Raw genomic sequence first — 24,438 nt, 5'->3', positions numbered from 1 at the left:
CAACGTGATTGGCATTCTATTAGTTAAGTCACAAAAGAAACAATTAGGCAAATTTCAGGAAAACCTAAGAAGTAGAAGAGGACAGAATCAGATTAAGATGTAATTAAACACTTCAGACATTTCAGGACATAGAAAAACAGATTCATCAGAAGACCATGGTTGAGCCATTTTCCTGAGGCTTTCAGAACAATCTGACTTCATTTGCTTGACTGCTGCTTAGGGTTAAAAGAGAAAGGCAGTGAAGGGTTATGAGACTTTTTGTTGGAATCGCCATGCTTAACAGTTGACAGCTTTGGAGGACCACAGACACCTTGTCCAGGAAATCAAGTTAGTATTCGGCAGATCCCAAGGCAGGGCTCTCTGGCCACATCAATGACAAGATGTACAGATAACATATCCAGGGCCATCTGTGAGGGCCAAGGGAATGGATATAAATTTCTATACCCACAATCTTCACTTGTGCCACCGAAACCCTTTCTATAGAAGTGTTGCTTATAAAAGCTTTTATTCTGGGCCCACTGATGCATGAGTTAATGGCTGGAATAATTTTGTTGACTGGATTAACCTCCTTATCCTTCAACGCCTAATCTAGTTCTTTAGGCAGGGAGTTGGCTGTCTTTCAGGACATAATTTTTATTGTCTCTCATTTCACTACTTCCTCCTAAGGATTTCTCTGCTGTTGGTGGCACCTTAAGGCTCAATTTTCACTTAAAATTGAATACAATTAAAAAATTTTACTTAACCCACTCAGCTGAGGTGGATTCACAGGCTACCAGTAAGCAGTAATGGGGTGAAGGAGAGATGTTCAAAGGAGCTCTGTTGATAGTAGGCAGCCAGGGGTGATGATGATGGGAGGGCAAATGGGCCATCATATCCAGTCCTTTTCTCATGGTCTCTTGCTCTGATCGCTTTACTGTTGTGGACTTTCTGATGCCTCTTCTACCCCACTGTTGAGTATAGATGGTGGACAGGGCAGATATTTTTATTGCCTTTGTTATTAGTTTGTTTTTGGAAGAGCTAAACTTTGGCTGCTTGGTGACTAGTGTGATAAGAATCGTGTTGATCCCTCCCTGGAAAACACTTTTTGACTCGCAGGAACTCCGCTTACTACAACCATTACCTTTTATTTATGTTTGTCAGTCGCTGGGCAGCTAACTAGACTGTGGCATATGGATCCCCAAAGGCGAAAGAGAAAGACTCCAAATGCTGTTTGCTGCCTGAAAAGGAGTTCATATTTATGATTTCGTCTACCCCATATTGTGAGTTTAAATGTGGCAATTTTCAAGCTGGGAAAACAATTTCCATTAACAGATCCTGGGAATGTACTCTTTAGTCGTTCACATAACTTTGTGGGCCAACTCTTTCTCTTTTCACATGCTCACTCTCAACAAACAAAAACACAAAAAACCCAGAAATCAAACAAAGAAACAAAAAACAAATGGACTTGAGGTGTGACAACACAAAAGGGCATCATTGGGCCCCGAGATTTTTTTAGTGCAGGGATGTACAGTCACTGCCCAGGTTTTGTGACCCTTCCTTCTCTTCTCCCTCTCCATTTTAAGGGAATATAGGTAGAAAGACTCAAAGTGGAAGGGGGTGTTGGTACAGTGACAGAAAACTGGGCATAGGAGGGGAAGATGCAGGGAACAAGTGAGAGAGAGAATAACGATTAGGGTTCCCATGTCCTTAACTCTCATTTTTGCTGTGAGCTGGGCCTCCCCAAATAGACTGTTGGATCCCTGGAACACAGACAATAGTTCTTATATTTTTAGGCCTCTCCACACCACAACATTTAGTACAAGCTGCTCCATGCAGTGGAAGAGCTTGAGAAACACTTAATTTTCCCCCAAATGAGTGAATGGACAAAATTAAATGCACTGTCTTCTTACATGTTTCTAACTCAGTTCTCTGGCAACCTATCTGGAACATAAAAAAAGGACTAGATAGTGTGCAGAGACCATGTAAAAGGTCATGGGATGATCTCTGTAGTTGTTTTATTGAAGGCTGATTATGGGCCAGACATTGTATTAAGTGCTTTACATGCATTGTTTCATTTAATCCTATTTGGTTGTCATATTATTGCTGTTTTCATCCCACAGACAAATACATAACTTGCCTATGGTTCTAACCCAGCTCTGTGTGACTCAAGTCCATGTATATAACCAGTGTGCTTCCCAGCTTTCCAAAGATCCTTCTAGCACTCACTTAGGCCTTTTGGCCCCACACTTGTTGAGTCAGTTTAAAAACTTTTACTTTGCCTATGGCTGTAACACCCAAGGGTCTGTGGTCTCCAAGTCTACAGCAAAGCAAATGCAGCAGATGAGAAAAACCACCTCGTAAGCCATTTCAGAAGGTGCTGGTTTACAACTTGACTCTTTTTTTCCCTTTTCTTCTTTCTTTCATCCCTTCCAACAAGAATGATGGTCCTAGAATGATGATCACTTGCAGCTAACTGGTTCTGGTAAACTGTCTTATAATATGTGTTTTCCAGAAGATCCACTATATTGTAAATCAGTGCCATTGGTAATTGATAGTGATACTATCCTTAGAAACAGGTTATGCCCAACATGTTCAGATAGAATTTAAAGAGGTATCCATTTGATTGGCAAATATTCCCTCCTAAAGATATTACATGAAATGTAAGCTAATGAAAATGAAATGAAAGCTAAGAACTTAATAAGAACCCAGAATCACACGGAATCCAGGATCCTGTGTAGCACAGGCCATGCTCCTGACTAGCAGTAGTTTCCAGACATCTAGATTTCTTGGATGAGGAAAAAAAATAAAGTGCAAGTGGGAGAACTAGCACAGGTGCATATTAAGTGTTAAATTTTGCTAAATAAAAATGTTTAAAGAAACCTCTAACATCACCTCCCTCTAGTTGAATTAAGGACATTTGAAGAATCAAAGAAACAGGAAGGATGACATTTCAGAATGAATTTAGACACACTATTCTTTATTCCCTCTATAATTTTAATAAAAAAACAGAACTGCAAGGATCTTGCATGCTTAGACATTCAGTTGTGTCTGACTCTTTGTGGCCCTTTGGACTGTACCCGCCAGGCTCCTCTGCCCATGGGATTTCCCAGGCAAGAGTACTGAAGTGGAATACTGGAATACTGGATGTATCTCAACAAGGCATTTATAAAGTCCTCAAATACTGATGGTTATTACATCTACTTGTTTGATTAAACCTATCCCTAGTTGAACTTTTCTCATGAGAAATCCTGTGCTTGGAATATAGAAAAACAAACCAACCTAAAGCAAACAAACAAAAGCAGACTCAGGTATGGTCCTAATTCGACAGAGTTAAGAGTCATCTGAAAATTCCCAGATTTAGACAAATGTTCAGTGAAAAGGTGATGATTGTCCTGGGTCATTTGAGGATGCAGCTAAGCTTGTAATCACTGACATGGTGATTGATGTGCGTGCCATTTACTCCCCAAAAGGGCCAGTGTGCAGAAGACACCCTCAGCTTCCTGAGCCCTGACCTTCAGCCACAGGAGCTGATGGACCCAGGGAAGCCTTTGTATCAATGAATTATCTTGGGAGTGAGAAGTTAGAATTCTGGAAATATATTCTCTTGGATGACCTTGTACCTCAACTTTGTATTCAACTTTGCCATGGTGAAGAAGTATATTATCATATACTTGCAGGAAAATTAAAGTTTGGAAAAAGCAAAAACAGCTAAGGGAGATATTTCAGATAATTTTAATTGGGCCTCAACTTATGAAAGGTTAAGGACTGTATTTGGGGCTTTTATTCTAAAGCAGTTGTCCACACTTCCACTCTTTCCTTCAAAACCTTGAATTCAAGCGTCTGAGCAGTGCTGGATAAAACAACCGTTGGAGTTGATGCTCAGCCTGCAACAATATGCTTGGCTTCTCCTCCTCCAAAGGAAGCTTTGGTTTTTATCAGACTAGGCTGCTAGGCATCCTGCTGTCCTTCAAACAGTATGTTTCTTCCTGTTTCTCTGTACTTGCATCTTCCTGTTCTCCCGAATTCTTTCCTAACACCTGGTTGTCCTACAATGCTCCCCATGTTTTCCCTGAATTTTTCCTTGAACAGTTGATTTTTCCTTTAAAATTCCCTACTGTGACTTCCATGGCAGTGTTGAGACTTTGATCCCTGATTAGGGAGCTAAGATCTCACTCACCTTGTAGCCAAAAAAACCAGAACATTAAATTCCCTGACAACTAGCAACCAATTCACTGTATTGCCCACCACAGTTGCATGTGCGTTAGCCTTAGCCTTTACCTCAATTATAAAGCCTTTGGAGTAAAGAGTCGATGTCTTCAGATCAACTTCCCAAATACTTTATGAGGGCCCATTAAGTGTCAAGTACTATGCTAGGTACTTAGTAGGGATACGGAATACCTTGATAGGAATAAAGCCGTAAACCTTAGCTTTCAAGGAACGTACAGTCTAGTGTGGGAGGGAGAGAAGTTTCTCAATAGTTCATGGAAGACTATATATGATTTTAGGATAAAGGGTTATGAAAGTACCAAAAATAGAGAGAGGGGTTAATTCTGATAGTGGGTGGAAGTTAGGAAACCTTCAGGGACTGCTTTGTGCAAAGGGAAATCAGAAGCCTCGATATAGGAATGACAGGGCCTGGGGAGTGTGGTCATGATGAGGGGAAGTTGAGCTTACAACAGCTGAGTCCCAACTGTTAACATCCTTGAATACTAACAAGTCAATATTGTACCTGAGGGTGTTTAAGCCTCAGAAGAGCAGCCTTTCCTTACTCAACACTCAGTCCTAAGTAAATAGGCATCAACTAATTAGCCAATACAATGACTTATATAAGAGATACAGACATCAAAAGTAACCCTGGATCCAGAGATGACAGAGATAATGGGTCACTGCAAAGTAAACAGGGCTCACTTGAAAATCTGGGATTGATCGTTAGTGGAAGAGAAATTAAATCTAATCTCTGAAATGCTGGAGGGCAGTATTAGATCAGGGAGATGAAACCACAGCTACACAGATTGCTGCTCAGTAGGGTGCCAAACTTGGAATTGTTGGAGCTCTCTGGGAATTGCTATTTGAAAAGTGTCAGTTTGGTAAGACATTGTTGGTGGGACAACTGCTTGTCAGAGAAAACATGGAGGGAATTCATGAGCTAGAGATAAAGTTGAGATTCAGTCAGTGGATCCCAGAAGGCTGGTCCAATGAGCCAGGCCAATTGGTGATGAAGCTTTTATTCATCAATGGGAAAATGAGACAAGAGCAGGGTTGTATAGTGAGTTTTTAGGAAGTCAAGCTTTTCCATTGAAAGGACAATCCTTTGTGTTCAATGATTTCTTTCATTCTTTTTTGATATTAACACATTTCTTCTCTTACTAAATGACATTGATGAGGGATGATAATTTTTTCTTTTCTTTCCATATCTTTCCTAGGCAAGATATCCCATTGTCAAGTGTACCATGCCACCCTCATTTCCTTTTTGGACATTGATGATCCATGACCTTTCTAGTCTGGGAATCACTGGGCTTCTAGGGGAACACTTCAAGGGGCTCTGCATCTGCCTTCAGGAAGGGGGAGTGCAGTTACTGATGAGTGAGGTTTGAAGACATTGAGGGAGAGCCACAAAGGGTGGGAATTTCCATGCCCTGAATTAAATGTCAGTATACAAGTAAGTAATGCTTCGGAGGTGGCTCAGTGGTAAAGAATCTGCCTGGCAATGCAGGAGATGCAAGAGATGCAGGTTCAATCCCTGGGTCGGGAAGATCCCTGGAGTAGGAAATGGCAACCTAGTCCAGTATTCTTGCCTGAAAAATTCCATGGACAGAGGACCGTGGTGGGCTATAGTCCATAGGGTAGCAAAGAGTTGGACTTGACTGAGCACACACACATATACAAGTGAGCCTGGTCATTCTAACTCTCCTCCCATGAGGTTTGAGGCTTCTGAGGCCCAGGGTGCTCTGTCTGTGCAGAAGGCCTGGCCACCTCCTTTCTTTTTTATATTTCTTCCTGCACTGGCCATGACCTGTGGAGAAGAAGGTGGAAACCACTTCTGCTGAGGGTTTTGAGGAGCAACCTTCTCTGGTGGTTTGTGTCCCTTTGTTGAGATCAAACCAGGCTCATGTGGCTGGGAGTGAGAGACAGAACTTTGGCCAAGAACCCAAGCTTGTTTGACTCGCTATGCCTTGTGGAGATGGGTGGTTGAGTCTAGGACAGGACTAGGTATTTGGAGGCCTGAATTCTGGACGCCACTCTCTTAGTTGGACAGTGGTCTCTGAGACGCCTTCTGTCCATAGTCCAGTCTGTGACATCATCAGTAGGGACCATGTAAGGGAAACACCATCTATGGACAAAAAGCTAAGGGTTCATAGAACTATACTGATCCAGTAGCTTGGGGTGGTAAGCAAAGTGGGAGAGGTGAACCGATGACCAAGCAGAAAGAGAGTGAGTGGGTTATATCAGGAGCCTCCATGAAAATGCAGACATCCTCAGGTCTCCTTCAGAAATACACATAGGCTCAAAGTTGCCTTCACGTTGGCCATTCCAGGTGGTTTTTTTCCCTGGTTGAGTATACCCAAGGGACAGACAGTTCTCTGACCTTACGAGAAGGACTGTTGGCCAGGCAGTGAGTCAGCCAGAACACAGAGGTTTTGTCTTTGATTTCTGACTCTACAAAACAACACAAAGGAATTGGTTTAAAAGGAAGAAAAAAAAACAAAAAAACAAAGCAAAAACACATGTCTTGCACTCTCCTCTCCTCCCACACAGGGCTGGAGGAGAATCTGAAGGTCTGATTTGAGTCCCTCACTCACTCTCTGATCAAGTTATATGACACGTCCTGTAACTATCCCTAGAGTGACCAGCTGGTTCCCGATGGCCTAGGGGTTTCCTGGCTTTAGCACTAGAAATTGCACATCCTGGAAACCTGCTCAGTGTTGGGCAAACCCAGACAGCTGGTCACCCTAACTGTATCTCAGTTTTCTACTTGTAACATGGGAATAATTCTCCTTCCCCAGCTGCCCATAGTGTGAGAATCAAATGAGGTGATAGAGGTGAAAGTGCTTTGAGATTAAATCTGGGGAAATTCAAGTGACTGGATTGGACGTGCCACAAAAGCCATACCCTGGTATGTTGGTACATGCTCTGCATGGCATGCTTGGCCACTGTGGAACCTATTCATCTTTCAAGCCTCTAATGTATATTATTCTCTGCAATGCTTCCTGTGATGACCCAGACAAAATGGATCTAGCCTTCCTTTCTTTCCTGCTGTACTTGATGCCCCAACACAGCAGACTCAGGACTTCATTATCCGTCATCTACTCCTCCAGCCAGACTGAGATCTCTTTAATGGTAGGGACACGATAGCTCAGACAGTAGCTGTTTGAGAAGTGTTTGCTGAATGAAGGAATGCTTTTCAGTTTCTAAGACATATGTTGTACCACCTGTTACTTGAACCCTCAGAAACTAGTTTTACATGTGTGACACGTGTTTCTGGCCCTGTAACTTTCTTTAGGGTCCTATGGCTAAGATTATCTGATGAAGCCCAGAGATCCAGATGGGGACCTGAGGTCTGGCCCCTCCAGCCAGGGATTCTACAGACAGAAAGCATTTTGAAGGCATGTTTCACGCCCAGGCCACCCCATATTGTGAGAAGCAGGTGTCACCAGTTCGTTGGCAGCTCACAGTAAACCACATCTGGTCCTGTAATGCAGGCCCATTTGCCAGCAGCAGCAGGCAGGCAGCTCTGTGTCAGTCACCTCAGAGATGCTTGACAAAAGATAACGGAGGGAATGATTGAAAGTCTTCCCACAAATAATAGAGGGAGTGGAAACACCATTCAGGACAAGAGCCAGCCTACTGGCCTCATCTCGGCCACCTCTGGTTCAATGAAAGGAAGAAAAGCTGGGCTCATTCTAAGGGCTGACTAGCAGAAGACAGATGTCAACGTGAAAAGAAGGCTGGGTAGACCAGCAGGACTGTTGTTTTCTTGTGGACTTTAAAATGCACAGAGTCAGAATGCAGGAGAATGGTTTCCTCCAGTTATAGGGAACGGCTCCCGGGGACGAGAGGCAGCTCTGATCTCCCACGTCCCCCCGCTGGTCCTGAACCTGTCTCCAGCTCTCCTCCTCCCCCTCTCCACTACCACCTCCAGCCCCTCATCTCTTCCTTCAGCAACTCCACTCCTATCTGTCTTGTAAAATGGGATTCCGTGAGAGATTTTCTATGAGAAAATGATTCCCCTGAGGAAAAACAGTGGAACACAGATGGAAAACGAATGCATAAATTAACATCCTTTTCACTCTTGTACCGTACACTTGATGTATCTTTTACCTGAGATACGTCCTCCCCATCACTGTTTTAAGGCCTCATTCAGGGACTACCGCTTCCTGCTGGAGGTCTTGCTAGAACTAACCCCTACCTGCATGCTTTTCCCAAAGTGCCTTATCTGGTGATTGTTCAGTCAGCTGATCTGTCTGTCCATCTATCTGTCTATCTTTATTAGTGTTAGTTGTTACTGTATGTCTTCTCTTTCCTTCTCCCTTAGCTGTGACAAGCACTCAAAATTTCAATAGTTCACAGAAGAATCACTATTTCTTTTGGAAAAGTGAGACGTTCTGGCAATGTTTCCATATGGCATTGCTAGAGCAGAACTGAGTGGAGCCTGTCCCCTCTACACAGGCATATACTTTTTTGTTCACTAAGTCCCCACCAATTCCCTAGAGACTGTCACTTCCCCATTTACGGTGTAGAGGAGTGGATAAGGGCATAGGCTCTGAAGCTGCACTGTCTGGGTTCAAATTCTGACTCTGATATCTGCTAGCTGGGTGACCTTTGATAATTTACCTAACCTCTTGTGGTGCCATTGATTGATTATCTGTAAGAGATTCTTAATAGTACCTATATCACTGGGTTTCTGTGAGGAGTACATGAATTAGGGAAGGCATGTGAGGACTTAGAGAGTCTTGCCATATATATTAATACCTGAATAAATATTTAATTACTATTTACCCTAGTATTTACACTGTGGTTTTGTTTCTTAGAGTAGAGGAATATTGCCTATACTTAGGCCTCTGTTGAAAATGAGGAAACTACATACATATTTACCCTTAGTCCATTTCATTCATTTTCTTTTCCAGGCCTCTGGGGGCATGCAAAGTTGTAGTCCCTGCATTAGATCTTGGGACCTAATCTTGGAGGTGCCACTGTCATGATGCATTCACCTTTGCTTTCCTTAAAAGTACGTACTTAGTGCTTTGAGAATACTATACTTGGGGTGTTGGTAGAGTTCGGTTGCATGATCATGGTCATATACTTTCATGCTGTGTCTAGGAAGATCACTGGTAACAGTGAAAGGCACTATTAAGTCCCTTTAAAGAGTTGGTTCATTTAATTTGTGTTGTATGGTCTATGCAGTAATACTAGTATTTCCTGGTACTCTGAAGTAGACAGAGCAAACACATCAACTAATTTGATCACCTGCTCATAAAGTCACAATATACATGGAAGTTGGCTGGATAGAAATCAGTCCATGTGACATGCAATCAATAGGAGTTTCCTACCAGCTACATTTTCCTTTGGGTTCTGTGGGACAGTTGGCCCCTGCTTCACTGAATTGTATTTTGAATTATAGGTGGAGAGAAATAAAAAGCAGTAAGAGGAAAGAGACTGGAGTGGGGAAAAGTAGTGTTTATGGGACACAGGGAGACTGACTTGACTAGTGCTGTGAATTTTTTTTTAAACATTCTTCCAGAGAAATAAATTTCATTCCCTTGGGAATGGAAAACATGATTAAGAGGTCATTATGCTCTTTTTCTGCTAGTTGTCTGTGCTGAGGAGGGATGAATAATATATGTAAATTTCCCCGCCTGAGTTTCTTTTGTTTGAAAACTGCTGGCTTACCACCCCCATCCATTTGGGAGGATGTGGTTTCTTTGGTTAAAAGATTCACTGGGTCTTTGTCCCCATGCTCCCCAAGGAGCAGACTGATTAGATATGATGATCCAACCACGATTGCAGCCCACAGGACTATTCATAAGACGTTCCTGAAACAGATGACCCAGAATTTCTGTGCAGGGGCTCAACTCAGGACCACTCCCTACCCCTTCCTTTCAACCTCCAGATAAATAGATGGAAGCAGTGTGGCTTTCAGCTAAATGTTTGTGATACCCAGTGTAAAGGGAATAGAACTATATATCTAAACAGTTCTGTTTCCTGGTGTCCTGCAGTTTCTGCCTCTTTGTAATAAAAGGAGGCCAAGAAGGGTCTGGCTCAGAGAAAGTAATCACCACTTATTTGGGTCGATCCCCAAACTTACAGAATAGATGCTGCTCCCCTGGGAGTAGCACACTGAGGGAGTAAAGGGGATTAATATCCAAGAGCTCCGGAGGCACCTTGAGCTCTTCATAAGTGATTGCCTTTATCCTTAAGACAATCCTGCAGGGTTTCAGGATCCCCATTGGGAAGATGAGAAAACTAAGCCTCTGAGAGATTAAGTAATAACAATTCTTAGTCACTAAATGTGTGCCAGGCACCGTGCTAAGCACTTCATAGCATCTCATTTAATCATTTAACAACCACCGAAGGTTACGATAGTGCTACCTTCAGTTGTTATATTTGGGAAAATTGAGACTTTGGGAGTGGAAGGAACATGTCTGAACAATTTTTGTCATTAACTGGTAGCCCTGGGATTTATACTGAGTCCTAACTTCAGGGCCCTGACAATCAGTCAGAGTCCCACACTCCTGCTTGCTACTTCCCTAAGGTGACAGGATTGTAGATGTGAGAGGCAGAGTTTGAACAGGGTCTGATCTACGCAAAATACATTGCTTCTGCTATCCACAATCCCCAAGAGATAGAGCTGGGGCAGGTATGCAGTCCTTCCCCATCCTGATCTGCCTTTGTGTAACATCAGCTATCTTCTTGGGAAAAGAAAAAGACTGGGCAAATCTGAAATAAAGTTGCTGAGGGGAGAGAGGTGGAGGGAGGAGGATAGACTGAGAGAGAGACAGAAAAGAAGTGCTATTTTTGACAGCATCAGCCTCTTAAAAGAAAGCACCATGCAATTTGTGCATCAGCGGGAGAACGCAGTGCTTGGGCAGGCAAATCACAGCTTGCTCTGTGCTGCTGTTCTCACCACGGTCAAGTCCATTTGTTTCTTGTGTGGTTCCTCTCCCCAGATCTTCCTTGTCACCTTGCTCTCTCCACTCTCCTCCCCTTTCTCCTTAATGTGTCGCTCTGCTGGTTGTGAGCTCCTCCAGGACCAGGCATGATAAAAACAGAGCCCTAACAGGAGTAAGTGTGCGTTTGCCTTCGTGATGCTGCCAGGATCCTCCAACATAAATCTGCACCATGCAGCTCCAGCCTAGCTGGGTGCTTCGTGAAGGAGTGCTTTGGCTGTGGAGGCCGCCCAGTGTCTCGTTTCCCATGATGTTCTCAGGATGCCACCTTACAAGGTGGCAGAGGCAGGGAAGTGTGCCTCTGTTAGCACGGAGTGGGGCATGTCGGGGGGAAAAAAAAGGGTTTTGTAATTAGGGTTTGTACTTAAGCTCTGTCCCATGACTCACTCTGAGAACTTGGGCAAAGCATCACCACTCTGAGTCTTAGCTTCCTAACCTGCGAAGGAAAATGATAACTTCTAAATCCTCCTAGATGAGGGGAGGATGATTGCTGGGACATTGCTAGGGTATGGAAGGCACCCACCCTGCCTGAAATATTGTAGGTATGAAATGAATACATCTCTCCTCTTCTCTTCTTTCCTCTTACATACAGTGTAAAGTGGTCTGAAGGTGAAAGTGAAGTCACTCAGTCGTGACCAACTCTTTGTGACCCCATGGACTGTAGCCTACCAGGTTCCTCTGTCCATGGGATTTTCCAGGCAAGAATACTGGAGTGGGTTGCCATTTCATCACTGAAAGAAGTCAAAAGCACTGTGGAGCTTCAGGAAGCATAGAAGTCTTTCAGGGCTGTTTTTGTTGCAGTCCATCATGGGCAAGCAGGGAAACTTAAGAAGCAATGGATGTGCTTCTTTCCATTGTTAGGCAGAGGACACTGACGTCAGCCCGTGGTGTGACCTTGACCCTTGCACTGTGTGCCCACCTAAAGGCAAAGGGTGCAGAAGGGAAGCAGGATTCCCTAGGGAATTCAAGCAGCTCAGACAGCCAGCCACCTCCCTTTCTGGAATCTCACTTTTCTTATTTGTATATTGGTTGTAAAAATGTTAGTTGCTCGATTGTGTCTGACTCTTTGTGACCCCCATGGACTATAGCCCTCCAGGCTCCTCTGTCCATGCGATTTCCCAGGCAAGAATACTAGAGTGGGTAGCCATTCCTTTCACCAGGGGATCTTACTGAACCAAGAATCGAACCCAGGTCTTCTGCATTGTCAGGGGGATTCTTTTCCGTCTAAGGACTAAATTGTGTGTGTGTGTTGGGGAGAGGATAAATGATCTTTTCCTCCGAATAATCGTTTCTTCCTGACAGTTTCCCTCTTTATACCCACTCTGGCCTCATGGTTGAGAAGATCCCAACCTGGGATATCACGTTGCCTGGGTTGAAAACCCAGCTTTCCAGTGTCCACGCCAGGTCACCCTGGGCAAGCTCCATAACCTCTCTGTGCCTCAGTTTCCCAAATTATACAATCAGAATGAAAACAATATTACCTTCCCAGGGTTGTTGATAGGATTACATAAGCCTACAGTGCGCATCTCATACTTCAGAGAAGTGCCCGGGATGAGTCAGTGCTTGATAAATGTTAACAGCAGGTCTTAGCACCACCACTAAAAGGCTCAATTAACCGTCCCCCCGCCCCTCACCCCAGCTTGAGCTTGTGTGCTGGGCTAGGGCACCAGGTTTCTCTGCATTTTCTCTAATCCATCCCATGTGTCCTGACCTGAGAAGCTTCTGTATTGATGTAGCACTCCTCTGGCAAACCTCCAGTCTCTATTCAAACACACAAGCACACACATGCTTTCTCTTTCTGCCTCCCTCTCGGTCCCTCCCTTCTTTTTTTTCCTCTCTCCCTTTTTATCCCCCAATTCCCTCCCTCTCTTCCTTTCTCTCTGGCTCTTCTGAAGATACAGGCAAATCCAGCCTCTCTGCTGAGAGACCTTTGCCTCTGATCAGGCCTGACCTGGGTCACAAAGTTCAGAGGGTTACCATGACAACAAGCATCCCTGGCTACCCATCAGGAGGCAAGGACCAATTGAAAGGGACTGTCATTTCCCTGGGACATACTGTATTTATTCTCAGCAGCGGACCCTGCACCAATACCATACTATGGGAAGAGGGTGGGAGGGAGGGAGAGAAAGAAATATCAGGGTTTTATTTTTTTTTTAAAGTGTGTTCTCTGTGGGGGAGGACCACAGATTGTTCTGAGAGAGAGACAATTTATTTCTAATACAGAGGGATGAGGGTGGGGCTCACGTGTATTTCTGATGAACACAGTTGGTTTCACAAAGAAGGAAAAAATAAGTTATTTGGCCCAAAAGTGATTTTGTGATAGGTCTAATGGGAGGAGGATTGGGGTGGAGAATTAACATTAATGAGTACCCTCTGTGACAAACACTTTATGTTATTTCATCAGAACTCAGAGCAACTGCAATGAATTGTTATTACTCCAATTTTACAGAAGAGAAAACAGAGGCTCATAAAATTATAGTGACTCACCAAGCTAGATCAAACTGCTAGTAAAGTAATGGCCCTTGACCTTGAATTGAGTTTGTTTGACTTCACGGATCATGGTTTCGACACTATTCAGTGCAGTTTCCCTGTCATTCTCCCATCATAATCATCTTCCTTTTGTTTCCAAGCCACTGCTTCCTCAGCAAACATGTACAACTCTCTTCCCTGACCTCCATCCTTGTCTCCCAAAGTGGACTGCTGTCCACCATAACAGAATTGCCAGGGGACTTGTGGAAATTGAACATTCCTGGACCCCACCTAGACCTGCAGAGTCAGGAATCTCAGGAATCAGAGTCTAGAAAGGGGCATTTTAAACCAGCTTCCCTAGAAGATTTTAAAGCATACTGAAGTTGGGAAGTAGTTCTTTATGGCAAGCCAACACCACCAAAACAGAATTTGTTTGTTTCCCAGTTATATTCTCAGTCAGTGTGACTCTAAAAGTAGAAAAATCTTCTTAATTGCCTTGAGATACAGTAATGTCACATGGTCCCAGTGTGGAGGTGGGCAGCTAGGAGACCTTCAATCCCTGGAAGTGAGACCACTCCCCATAAAACCTTGTGACATTTCTTCCTGAGTCATGGCCTTAACCTCCCTCCTTATTTTTAGCCAAATGCCAATTCAGACAGGTGATTCTTAGGAGATATTTTCTAGCCTTGCTTTGTGTGAAGGGAGAAAAATATATTCAGTAGGAATGCTATTGAGACTAAAATGTTGATGAGCAATCTTGAACTTATGTCTGATTAAAAACTAAAACAGGTATAAACAAGCTGCAGTCAGTGCTGGCCTTCTCTAGTGACTCAGACAGTAAGGAATCTGCCTGCAGTGCAGGAAGTATGGGTTCAATCCCTAGATTGGGAAGATCCCCAGGAGGAGGAAATGGAAACCCACTCCACTATTCTTGCCTGGAGAGTCCCGTGGACAGAGCAGCCTGGTGGGCTACAGTCCATGGGGTGGCGAAGAGCTGGACATGACTGAGTGACTCACACTTTCGAGGTCAGTACTGTAGGAGGGAGACATAATTGGCATTCTCCATCATTTCTACTGCAGTGCCAGGAATTCTGTACCCCCTCCCAGCCTTTCTCAACCTTCTAGTTGCCCTAGAGGTAAAATTGAGGTGGGTTAATAATTCTGTTTTTACTGTTTTACTGCTGAGTAAACTCCAGGAGTTGGTGATGGACAGGGAGGCCTGGCATGCTGCGATTCATGGGGATGCAAAGAGTCGGACACGACTGAGCGACTGAACTGAATAATTCTGTTTGGGAGGTAAACCCCATGTCTGCCTGTTTTCTGTCCTTGCCAGAATCAGTTTGTACCTGGTTATTCCTGAAGAGGAGTGCAGAAGTCCCTAGAAAGTGCCTATAACAGACTTCTTTCCCAAACTACCAAGTCATAAAGTAAGGCTTCGATGACAAACATAGAACCACTTCTTCTATCTGTCCCCATCTCCTTATGATCTGTAACCACATTCATGATCTCCTACCCAAATGACCACAGCAGCTTTCTAAATAACCTTCCCTGCCTGCAGTCCTCCTCACTTTGGTCCACCTCACAAACCACTGCCAGAATCATCTTTGGGAGTCTGTCGGACACGGTCCCTCCATCAGTGGCCTTCAGTGACCCCTACTGACATCAGATAAAAAATACAGAGACATTTGACATTCTTTTCACTGTGACCACAATCTGTGGCTCTTGCTTATTAATGTGCACGCTAGTTCAAGTGGATTCTTGTTCCTGAAAACAAGTCCTATGTTTCCCCACCTCTGTCCTTGCTTTTCCTCTGTCCCCTCCACCTGGAGTCCCTTCTCACCTATCACGGTTTCTTCAGGGGCCTATCTTGGTTGTTACCTCAGTGTTGAAACCTTTGGAAATCCTCCCATTCCAATGTTGACTCTCCTCCTCTTGCATGTCTGACTCTCTTAGGGCATTGAGTAGACTATCAGGTATCTATATAATACTGCTAATGAGCTAAGCTTGATCATGCATTATTTAAGGGCTGGAATCGTGTCTCTCTCACCACTAATCCCTGAAGTGCAGCACACGGTTCTTTGTGTGAAGAAAAGGAATCTGTGAAGCTGTGTGGAAATCATGGGGAGTGGGTCTTAGACCCTCACCCACTAAGCTGCATTCTCTTCCTGTCACCTTGGCCCACACATCCGGCATGGACAAGACATGTGACAGAACACAAAACATGTCATGATCACAGGGACCAGAGAAGACTCCGTGTAACCACAGTCACAGTTAAAGACCAGGCTTTGACCAATGTCCCAGTTAGGGTATAACTCTCAGCAAATCCATTAAACTCCTGATAGATGGTTTGTGAAGGAGCATCATTACTTGAGATTTTAACTCAGGCCAATCTGGTGTGGATTCCTTCTTGGTTGGGAAAACAGGGGCCATGCTCCCTTAGTTAGGAAATTCGAACACGTCGCCTCCAACTGAAGGGAGTATTTATCATAATAAAGAAAAGAAACTTCAGACCAGCAGATACATTGAGTTGGCAGCAGAAGTTGGCAATAGATCACAATTAGTAGGTTTACCAATTATCTTCCCCCAGTGACCGGCATTGGCTGTGCAGGTCTTTATCCACAACCTCAGGGCTTCGGAAACAAAACTCAGCCCCTCACCCAACCCCCAGCATGCAGGGACAGCCAACAAACAGCATCTGTTTCAAAGAAATGCCACCTGTCCAAATAGAAAAATCAAGCACCGTATCACCTCGCTTCCTGAGTATCTGTTTCCAGAGCAGAAGAGACAAACACACCATTCTGTCACTGACACAGCCTTTTACGGTTCCGTAGGGACACGCCTGGCCCCTGCCAAGTAGACTTGGCAAGTTTTAGAGGAACATTTGGGCCTTAGCTATCAGTTCTCTGACCTTATGGGGCAGAGCTGGGTGATCCGCCTTGGAGGAGCCTGATGCTTCTTGGAGGAGGCAGGCTGGAAGGGAGTCAATGTCCTGCAGGTGTGATCAGGTCTAGCTTTCTGGAGAGCACGTGGTGGACGGGACCGCCAGGGAGGTCCTTTCTTGCCGTGGACACTGGCACTAAGTCTGGAGCACACCTTCCTGTGAGGACTGCAGGAGTCCCACCTTTCACAGGGTGGAAGAGAAGTTTGCAACATCTGTGGTGTGAACACTCCTAAAGAGTCTGCAGTTCTGTGAATGGTTAGACAGTGTTTAGAAAGGTATTTTCTGTGATTCTAAATACTTCGAGGACAACACTGCTTTCCTCTGCTGTATCATCTTTAAGCACCTTGAAGCCCCTTTTCAGTGGGGACCAAAGGTATTGTGTATCATTACTACCCTTTATGCCATTGCTCACTTCCCATCTCTGCCATGCAGAACCATTTGCAGGGATCAGATCAGTGGATCTGAGATTGTTGGGGCGGGCACATGTGTCTGTGGCAGTTCATTTGCCATGATTTGCTGGTATTCGACCATGCCTGGAGGAATCAGCATAATCTGGCTGAGTGAGGCAGAGACATGAAGGAAAACTGGCTGGACTGTATGTGTGCATATGTGGTTATTTACTCATAGTTTCTGCAGCTGTTTTGCAATGGCATGTTTCCTGGGACCTCTACACTACTGGTTGCTAGAATGATTCCTTTTATTGCAGAGATGAGAAGTAGAATCCCCTAGAGGGAGGAGGGCTTTTCCCAGACCAACAACTCAAGGCCCTCTTAGGATGAGAGTTGCTCTTCTGTTTTTGAGTCAGGGAGCCCCATGGCTATCATAAAGGTTGCCAGTGGAAAGAAAGGAGAACTGGGAGAGAGCTGTGGGCATATGGCCACCATTTATGTATTCTTGACGTGCACATTAACCACCAGTGGTCTGACTTGGAAGATGTTCCTTTTCATTGCTCTTTCCTTTTATCTTGCTCTTTTTTTTCTCCAAACAGTAAATGACTTGTTATGTCTTACAGAGATATAAGCAATAGAATTAAGTATTTCTTTAATATAGAGTTGAACTATTTTCAATGCTTATCCCAGAAAGAAACTTTGATCATGTAAAACCCATAAAGGCAGTGTTACTGCTCAAAAAAGTGGTGCATTAAAAAAAGAAGTGCATTAAAGTGAGCATTCACTATCACCTTTAGACTTCAAAGTGGTGAGTAGATGCTCTGGGCTCTAAAAGTCCATGTGCAAATCTTTGAGTTGATGGTTATTGTTTGACCCATTTGCATAGGTACTGGGAAACCTGGTCTAAGACCAGTCTTCTGCCTTTAATGGCGCTGTCGGTCACGGACCCCAGCACAGTGTTAGAGTAAGAACAACCACGGGCTGTGAAGTCAGACTGCCTGGACTTGAAATCTGGCTCCTTTTGTTAGCTGTGTCCACTTGGTCAGGTAACTTAGTTCTGTGCTGCTGTTTCCTCACCCGTACGATGGGGATGGTGGTACTTCATAGGGAGATCAAGAGGCTAATATGAGATAATGCATAGTACAGTGTGTGGCATGTGGTAGGCAGTCACTCAGCAGTAGCTTTTATTATGGTGGAAAGTCATTTGAATTGCCAGCTGACCTGAGATTTGTGTTCATGTTACTGACTTTGTCACTATGTTCCAGGCATCCATGTGTGGGATAGGGAGATGGAGGTAATGTATTGAGTGGGCAGTTCATGTCACTTTCTGTACCTTTCCCCTGCCCTCAACTTTGCATCCAAATATTTGGATCACATGAGGTCCCTGACTTAATAAAACCTTCAGTAAATTATAACAGTGCAGCATCATTGGTGTTCCTGGACCTATAAAAGTGCATTTGGGCCTTTCTAGGGTGATGCTTTGTAAGTATCTCAAAGTCTCTTGCCAAGCACTGTCCTCTGGAGCCTCTTTGAACTTTGCCTAAATGTGTACAAAGAGCTTTTTAAGTTCTTCCAGACAAAAATGCATGATTTATAAAATACCAGGCCATTTTGTTTCCTTTTATTAGGTCACATTCAATTATTTTTATATTCCTACAGATATGTTTATTTCCTGATATTTGGACAGTTAAAATTCTTCAATATATTTTCATTTCTATTCAGATAAGGACAAAAATCCTTAACACAATCTATTTACACTTTATCATTCTCTAGTCATAGCTAAACCTTTTCTCTTAGTTATTATCTGTGTTCTAGGAGGATTTAGCTTCTTTTGGTTTATCAGCTGTACCATAATTTCTTGTCTTAAGAGTCTTTGCACGTTCCGTTCCCTCTGCCCAGACTGTTCTCTACCCCTCCCTTCACTGACCTTACTTAACTCCTATTGATACATCATATTTCAGCTTGGAAAAAAGTATCCTTGGAAGAGTCTTCTCAGTCATATCCCACCCATCCTGCATTCCAGTTGGACCTTGTTATCTCTGGTTGTATTTGAGATCTTCTCTTTATCTTTACTGTTCTGTAATTTCGACTGAACCAGCTGCTGGTTTTCATCTTTTTATCTGGCTTGGGAGTCAAAATTTTTGAATCTGAGTATTTATGTTTTCCATAAATTCTGGAAAATTCCCTTCAAATATTACTCCTGCTTCACCCTCTCTTGTCTCCATCTGGAACTTAAAGAAGATGCACCTGGGGTTTTTTTTTTCTTTCTCATGTCTCTTCACCTCTTTATTATAATTTTTTATCTTTCTATGTGATATTCTAGGGAATTTTATCTGATTTTTTCAGGTACACTAATTTTCTCTTTAACTCTGTCTAATTTGCTGTTTAACACTTTCACTGACATTCTATATTAATGACTACTTTTCTTTTCTAAATCCTAACTGGTACTTTTCTAAATATGTCTGGTCTTTTATGATATTGCCTTTTTCTTTTAAAAGTATTGTTGATTGCTTTTATGTTTTTACTTTTACTTCTTATTCTTGCTCATGTATTATATGTTGTCACATAATTTATAACTTTTTCCTGCTTAGGGCAGCCTCAGTGTAATTAGCTTATTACTATGGTTTTGATTTCCTTTTTGGTGTAGAAATTTCTTAACTTGCATTTAAAAGGCTACTTGTTATATCTTTCTCCAGTATATCTAGGTGTTTTATAGTGGAAGTTTTATTCTGCCAAATTGTTGAAAGTAGGTGTCCTCTATGTCCCGTTTTATAGACTATCATACTAGTCGTGGACCATTAAACAATAATCATCTGTTTAATGTCTTTCTTCCCTTCAAGAATGTAGTTCCATGGGGACAGGGACCATGTTTGTCTTACCCCCAAATTGTAGCTCCAACTCCTAGCCTAGTGCCTAGATTGTTGTAGGAATCAATATTATTGAAATAATTGAATGATATGGAGGCAGAGGTGGCTCTGGATGTCATGTCATGATGGGTTAGGAGCCCCTCTCCATCTTTTTACAAACTTTTACACACTCTCACCTTTCCTTGAATGCTTTACTCTTCCCTAAAATGATTTAATCCTTCTGTAATTGACATAATATCTTACAGGTGACTTCACACTCTATTGCCTGTAATTACCTTCTGTATAGTTTATTCCATTTGAACTTAAAACCACTTTAAACCTAGGAAAGGATTAGGTGATTATCCTCTCTTTATAGATGAGGATACTGAAGGTCGGGGAGATGATATGTCTTACCTTTTGTAAGACAGTCATTAGTAAATCTCGAAGTTAAATCTAGGCCTTTTGACTTTAGTTCTATAAGACTCTGCCATAACTCTTTGGAATGCATACCAGAGACTCTTAATGTGAAAATAAAGTCCTCTTTGCTTCTTTCCTGAACTACCTATTTCTTGCTCAAGAAATCAGCATCTAGGACAGAATGGGTGCCGACACTCAATTGGTGTCATTTCAGTTTCGATGGCTAGAATCTTAGGACTCAAATGACTTGATTTTTCATTTGGACCACGTGTTTGTTTCTTTGGCGACAAACATTACAAACCACCTTCAAAGAATTCAGGTTGCTGGAGAACCCTGTTTGTGGCCCAGTTGGATGTGGAGGTGTCTGGTAAAGGGTGGCATGTTACAAGTCACACAATAGAAACACAAGGTTCATCAATGTTGAACACTGGGAGGGGTGAGACGAGGCATGGAGAAAGAGCACGCGGGCAGCGACAGTCAGAGCAAGCTGAGGCCCCCGGGTCAATTTCCAACCTCCGGGCTGAAGATCGCAGGTGGCTGGAATCTCCCAGGCCCACAGGTATCCGAGAAGAGACCTCTCGACAGCTCCCGTGTAGCGCTGGAGCATGTGGCAGATACAGCAGCTTCCCTTCTGAGGCAGGGAAGGGAGAGGGAGTACCGAGGAAGCAAATCTTGGCTACTTACCTCAGGGCGGACCCCTTGGGCGTCGCAATGCCATAGCCTTTGGAATCCAAGTTACCTCCCACCTTCATGGTGTCACAGGGTTTCCGCTGCTCAATGTACTCATTCATGGTGGACTCTAGAAGGTAGGCGTATTTGCCTTTGGATTTCCTTACTCGGATCATCCCCTCCTCTGTGGTCCGCACAAACACGGATGGCTCTGCTGACTTCATGTACGTCCACATCTTCTCAAACACGGCGATTTTAGACCTCTGGCCAGGGACAGAACAAAGCTGGAATGAAGCACGGGCTGCGCTTGGCATGGAGGTCGGTGCACACACACTAATGAAGAGCTGAATGTGGCTTGATCACACATTCATGAGCGAGATTAGCTCAGGAAGAAACAAATTATGAGTGATTGCAAAATAAGAGGCTCTAATTAGTACCAGTAGGCTCCTAAGCACAAATATCTTGCAAATACAGAATGAATAGGAGAACTCAGAATCTTTTAATTACTGCTAAGTAGTTAGATTCCTCTTAAACATGGGAAGAGTTAAGAAACTGGGGCTCTGTCTGACTCTTAAAGACATCAAAGGATCTATCCATTGTTCAATAAGGTCATATTTACACAGTCCTGAAGAAGTGGAGAGCTGACTACAGTTGGAATCTGAGTTCATTATTAAAAGACAACAACGAAGAATTTTTAGATCATAGGTGCCAAGTTACAGTCATCTCATATTGCAAGACTGTTCTCAGAATGTAATTTGTTGTCTGATAAAGTTAATAACTTGGGACTTGATATGGTCTTCTGCTAACATTTCAAAAGCCTCTACACCCAGCCAAGCTGCTTTCCTCATTTCCTCCTGAACTCATTTTAGACCTTCCTTCCTTTGTGACTTCACCTCATTTGTTCACTCCCCTGGAGATGCTGGTTCTCTCCAGCCACATTCCACTCATTATCTCACAGGTCAGAACAAGTATTGTGTATTCCAAGACTATCTTGGCTCCAAGGACAATAGTTCTCAAACTCTAGTGGGCACCAGAATCATGTATGGAGACTATAAATATGCAGGACCCAGGCTCTAAACCTAGAGATTTTGATTCAGCAGGTCTGGGGTGGGGCCTAGAATAAATTTTTTTCAGAAGCTCCCCATGTGATTCATCTGCATGGCCTGTGTGGCCCTCACTTTAGAAGGAATGTTGTGAGGATTGATACTCCTCTACAACACATAGTCCGGTCACTCACTGGATATCCAGGCTAGACTGTTAAGGATTGAGAGCCATTCACACTTGGGCACAGGTCTCAAGTTTGTGGGCACTACCTGGGGATAGGGGACATCTTCCCTTCTGTGGGTCCTTCACAGAATCTAACCTTTCATCTAGCAGGCTTTTGGTCAGGGTCCATGATCCAGTACAACAAATCAGCATTGTCCTGTGTGATGTTATTCCCAAAAAGTGTCCCTTCATTGGCAGGTATTAAATAGATGTATTTTAGGGCTATTGATGTCTAGCTTTTGAAAATGCTTTGTAAATGGACAAGTGTTAAACACATATGCTCGTGTGTGTGTATGTGTATGCGCGTGTGTGCTTAGTTGTGTCAGATTCTTTGTGACCCCATGGACTTTAGCCCATCAGGCTCCTCTGTATATGAAATTTCCCAGGCAAGAATACTGGAGTGGATTGCCCTTTCCTCCTCCAGGGCATCTTCCCGATCCAGGGATTGAACCCATGTTTCTTGCACTGGTAGGTGGATTCTTTACCGCTGAGCACCTGGGAAACCCTAAACACATATAAGGGACTATATTTTTAAACTTTTTATTTTGTATTGGCGTATAGGCAATTAAATTCTCCAAGCCAGGCTTCAGCAATACGTGAACTGTGAACTTCCAGACGTTCAAGCTGGTTTTAGAAAAGGCAGAGGATCCAGAGATCAAATTGCCAACATCTGCTGGATCATCGAAAAAGCGAGAGAGTTCCAGAAAAACATCTATTTCTGCTTTATTGACTATGCCAAAGCCTTTGACTGTGTGGATCACAATAAACTGTGGAAAATTCTGAAAGAGATGGGAATACCAGACCACCTGACCTGCTTCTTGAGAAACCTTTATGCAGGTCAGGAAGCAACAGTTAGAACTGGACATGGAACGACAGACTGGTTCCAAATAGGAAAAAGAGTACATCAAGGCTGTATATTGTCACCCTGCTTATTTAACTTATATGCAGAGTACATCATGAGAAACACTGGACTGGAAGAAGCACAAGCTGGAATCAAGATTGCTGGGAGAAATATTAGTAACTTCAGATATGCAGATAACACCACCTTTATGGCACAAAGTGAAGAAGAACTAAAAAGCCTCTTGATGAAAGTGAAAGAGGAGAGTGAAAAAGTTGGCTTAAAATTGAACATTCAGAAAACTAAGATCATGGCATCTGGTCCCATCACTTCATGGCAAATAGATGGGGAAACAGTGGAAACAGTGTGAGACTGTATTTGTTTGGGCTCCCAAATCACTGCAGATGGTGATTGCAGCCATGAAATTAAAAGATGCTTACTCCTTGGAAGGAAAGTTATGACCAACCTAGACAGCATATTAAAAAGCAGAGACATTACTTTGTCCACAAAGGTCTGTCTAGTCAAGGCTATGGTTTTTCCAATGGTCATTTATGGATGTGAGAGTTGGACTATAAAGAAAGCTGAGCACCGAAGAACTGATGCTTTTGAATTGTGGTGTTGGAGAAGACTCTTGAGAGTCCCTTGGACTGCAAGGAGGTCCAACTAGCGCATCCTAAAGGAGATCAGTCCTGGGTGTTCATTGGAGGGACTGATGTTGAAGCTGAAACTCCAATACTTTGGCCCCCTGATGCGAAGAGCTGACTCATTGGAAAAGCCCCTGATGCTGGGAGGGATTGGTGGCAGGAGGAGAAGGGGGCCACAGAGGATGAGATGGCTGGATGGCATCACCGACTCAATGGACATGAGTTTGAGTAAACTCAGGGAGTTGGTGATGGACAGGGAGGCCTGGCTTGCTGCAGTTCATGGGGTCGCAAAGAGTCGGACACGACTGAGTGACTGAATTGAACTGAACTGATAGGCCAATCACCAATGTTGTGATAGTTTCAGGTGGACACGAAAGGGACTCAGCCATACAAAGGGACTATATTTTTTAAAGATAGTTACTACTAGAGTCAGCCAACCTATCTAATCTAGTGATTGATACGTAGATTACAGATTTCTTTATATATGTAATATGTCATTATTCCTCATGCACAATATCAGGATTATTTTCTTGATATCAACAGGAGTTGGCAAAATACTGACATATATTTAGGTTGTTGTTTGAGCCAGCTGATCTCAAAAGATATTTGGGCCCAGGAAAATTCTAGCTCTCAAGGAAAAATGAATGGAGATAGTTACTGGGAATGTTAGTGAAGCATTTGGTAGAGGGAGTTTTAAGATAGTCTTTAATCAAGTAAACTAGGTGATTTGTTTCATAAGTGGGTACCAGTGTGCACACTGGCCTGGGGGTGAAGATCCCTGGATTCCAGGCTTCTATCTACTGATAACTTTCCCC

The 24,438-nt window shown here is 43.4% G+C and overlaps 1 protein-coding gene across 3 annotated transcripts in view; it reads right to left on the bottom strand.

The window, feature by feature from the left end:
* GRIA1 (glutamate ionotropic receptor AMPA type subunit 1) overlaps positions 1-24,438 on the bottom strand; it is a 342,504-nt gene that overhangs the window by 19,044 nt on the left and 299,022 nt on the right. For all 3 annotated transcript variants that reach the window (XM_061151788.1, XM_061151787.1, XM_061151789.1), the window contains one exon: positions 20,891-21,138. In XM_061151788.1, the coding sequence (XP_061007771.1) occupies positions 20,891-21,138 (248 nt within the window). The remainder of the gene's footprint in view (positions 1-20,890; positions 21,139-24,438) is intronic.

The sequence above is a fragment of the Dama dama genome, chromosome 9 (genome assembly GCF_033118175.1).
Source record: "Dama dama isolate Ldn47 chromosome 9, ASM3311817v1, whole genome shotgun sequence".
In the NCBI taxonomy this organism is placed as follows: Eukaryota; Metazoa; Chordata; class Mammalia; order Artiodactyla; family Cervidae; genus Dama; species Dama dama.
The sequence above is the reverse complement of the archived record's forward strand: the minus strand, read 5'-3'. Positions and strand labels throughout refer to the sequence as shown.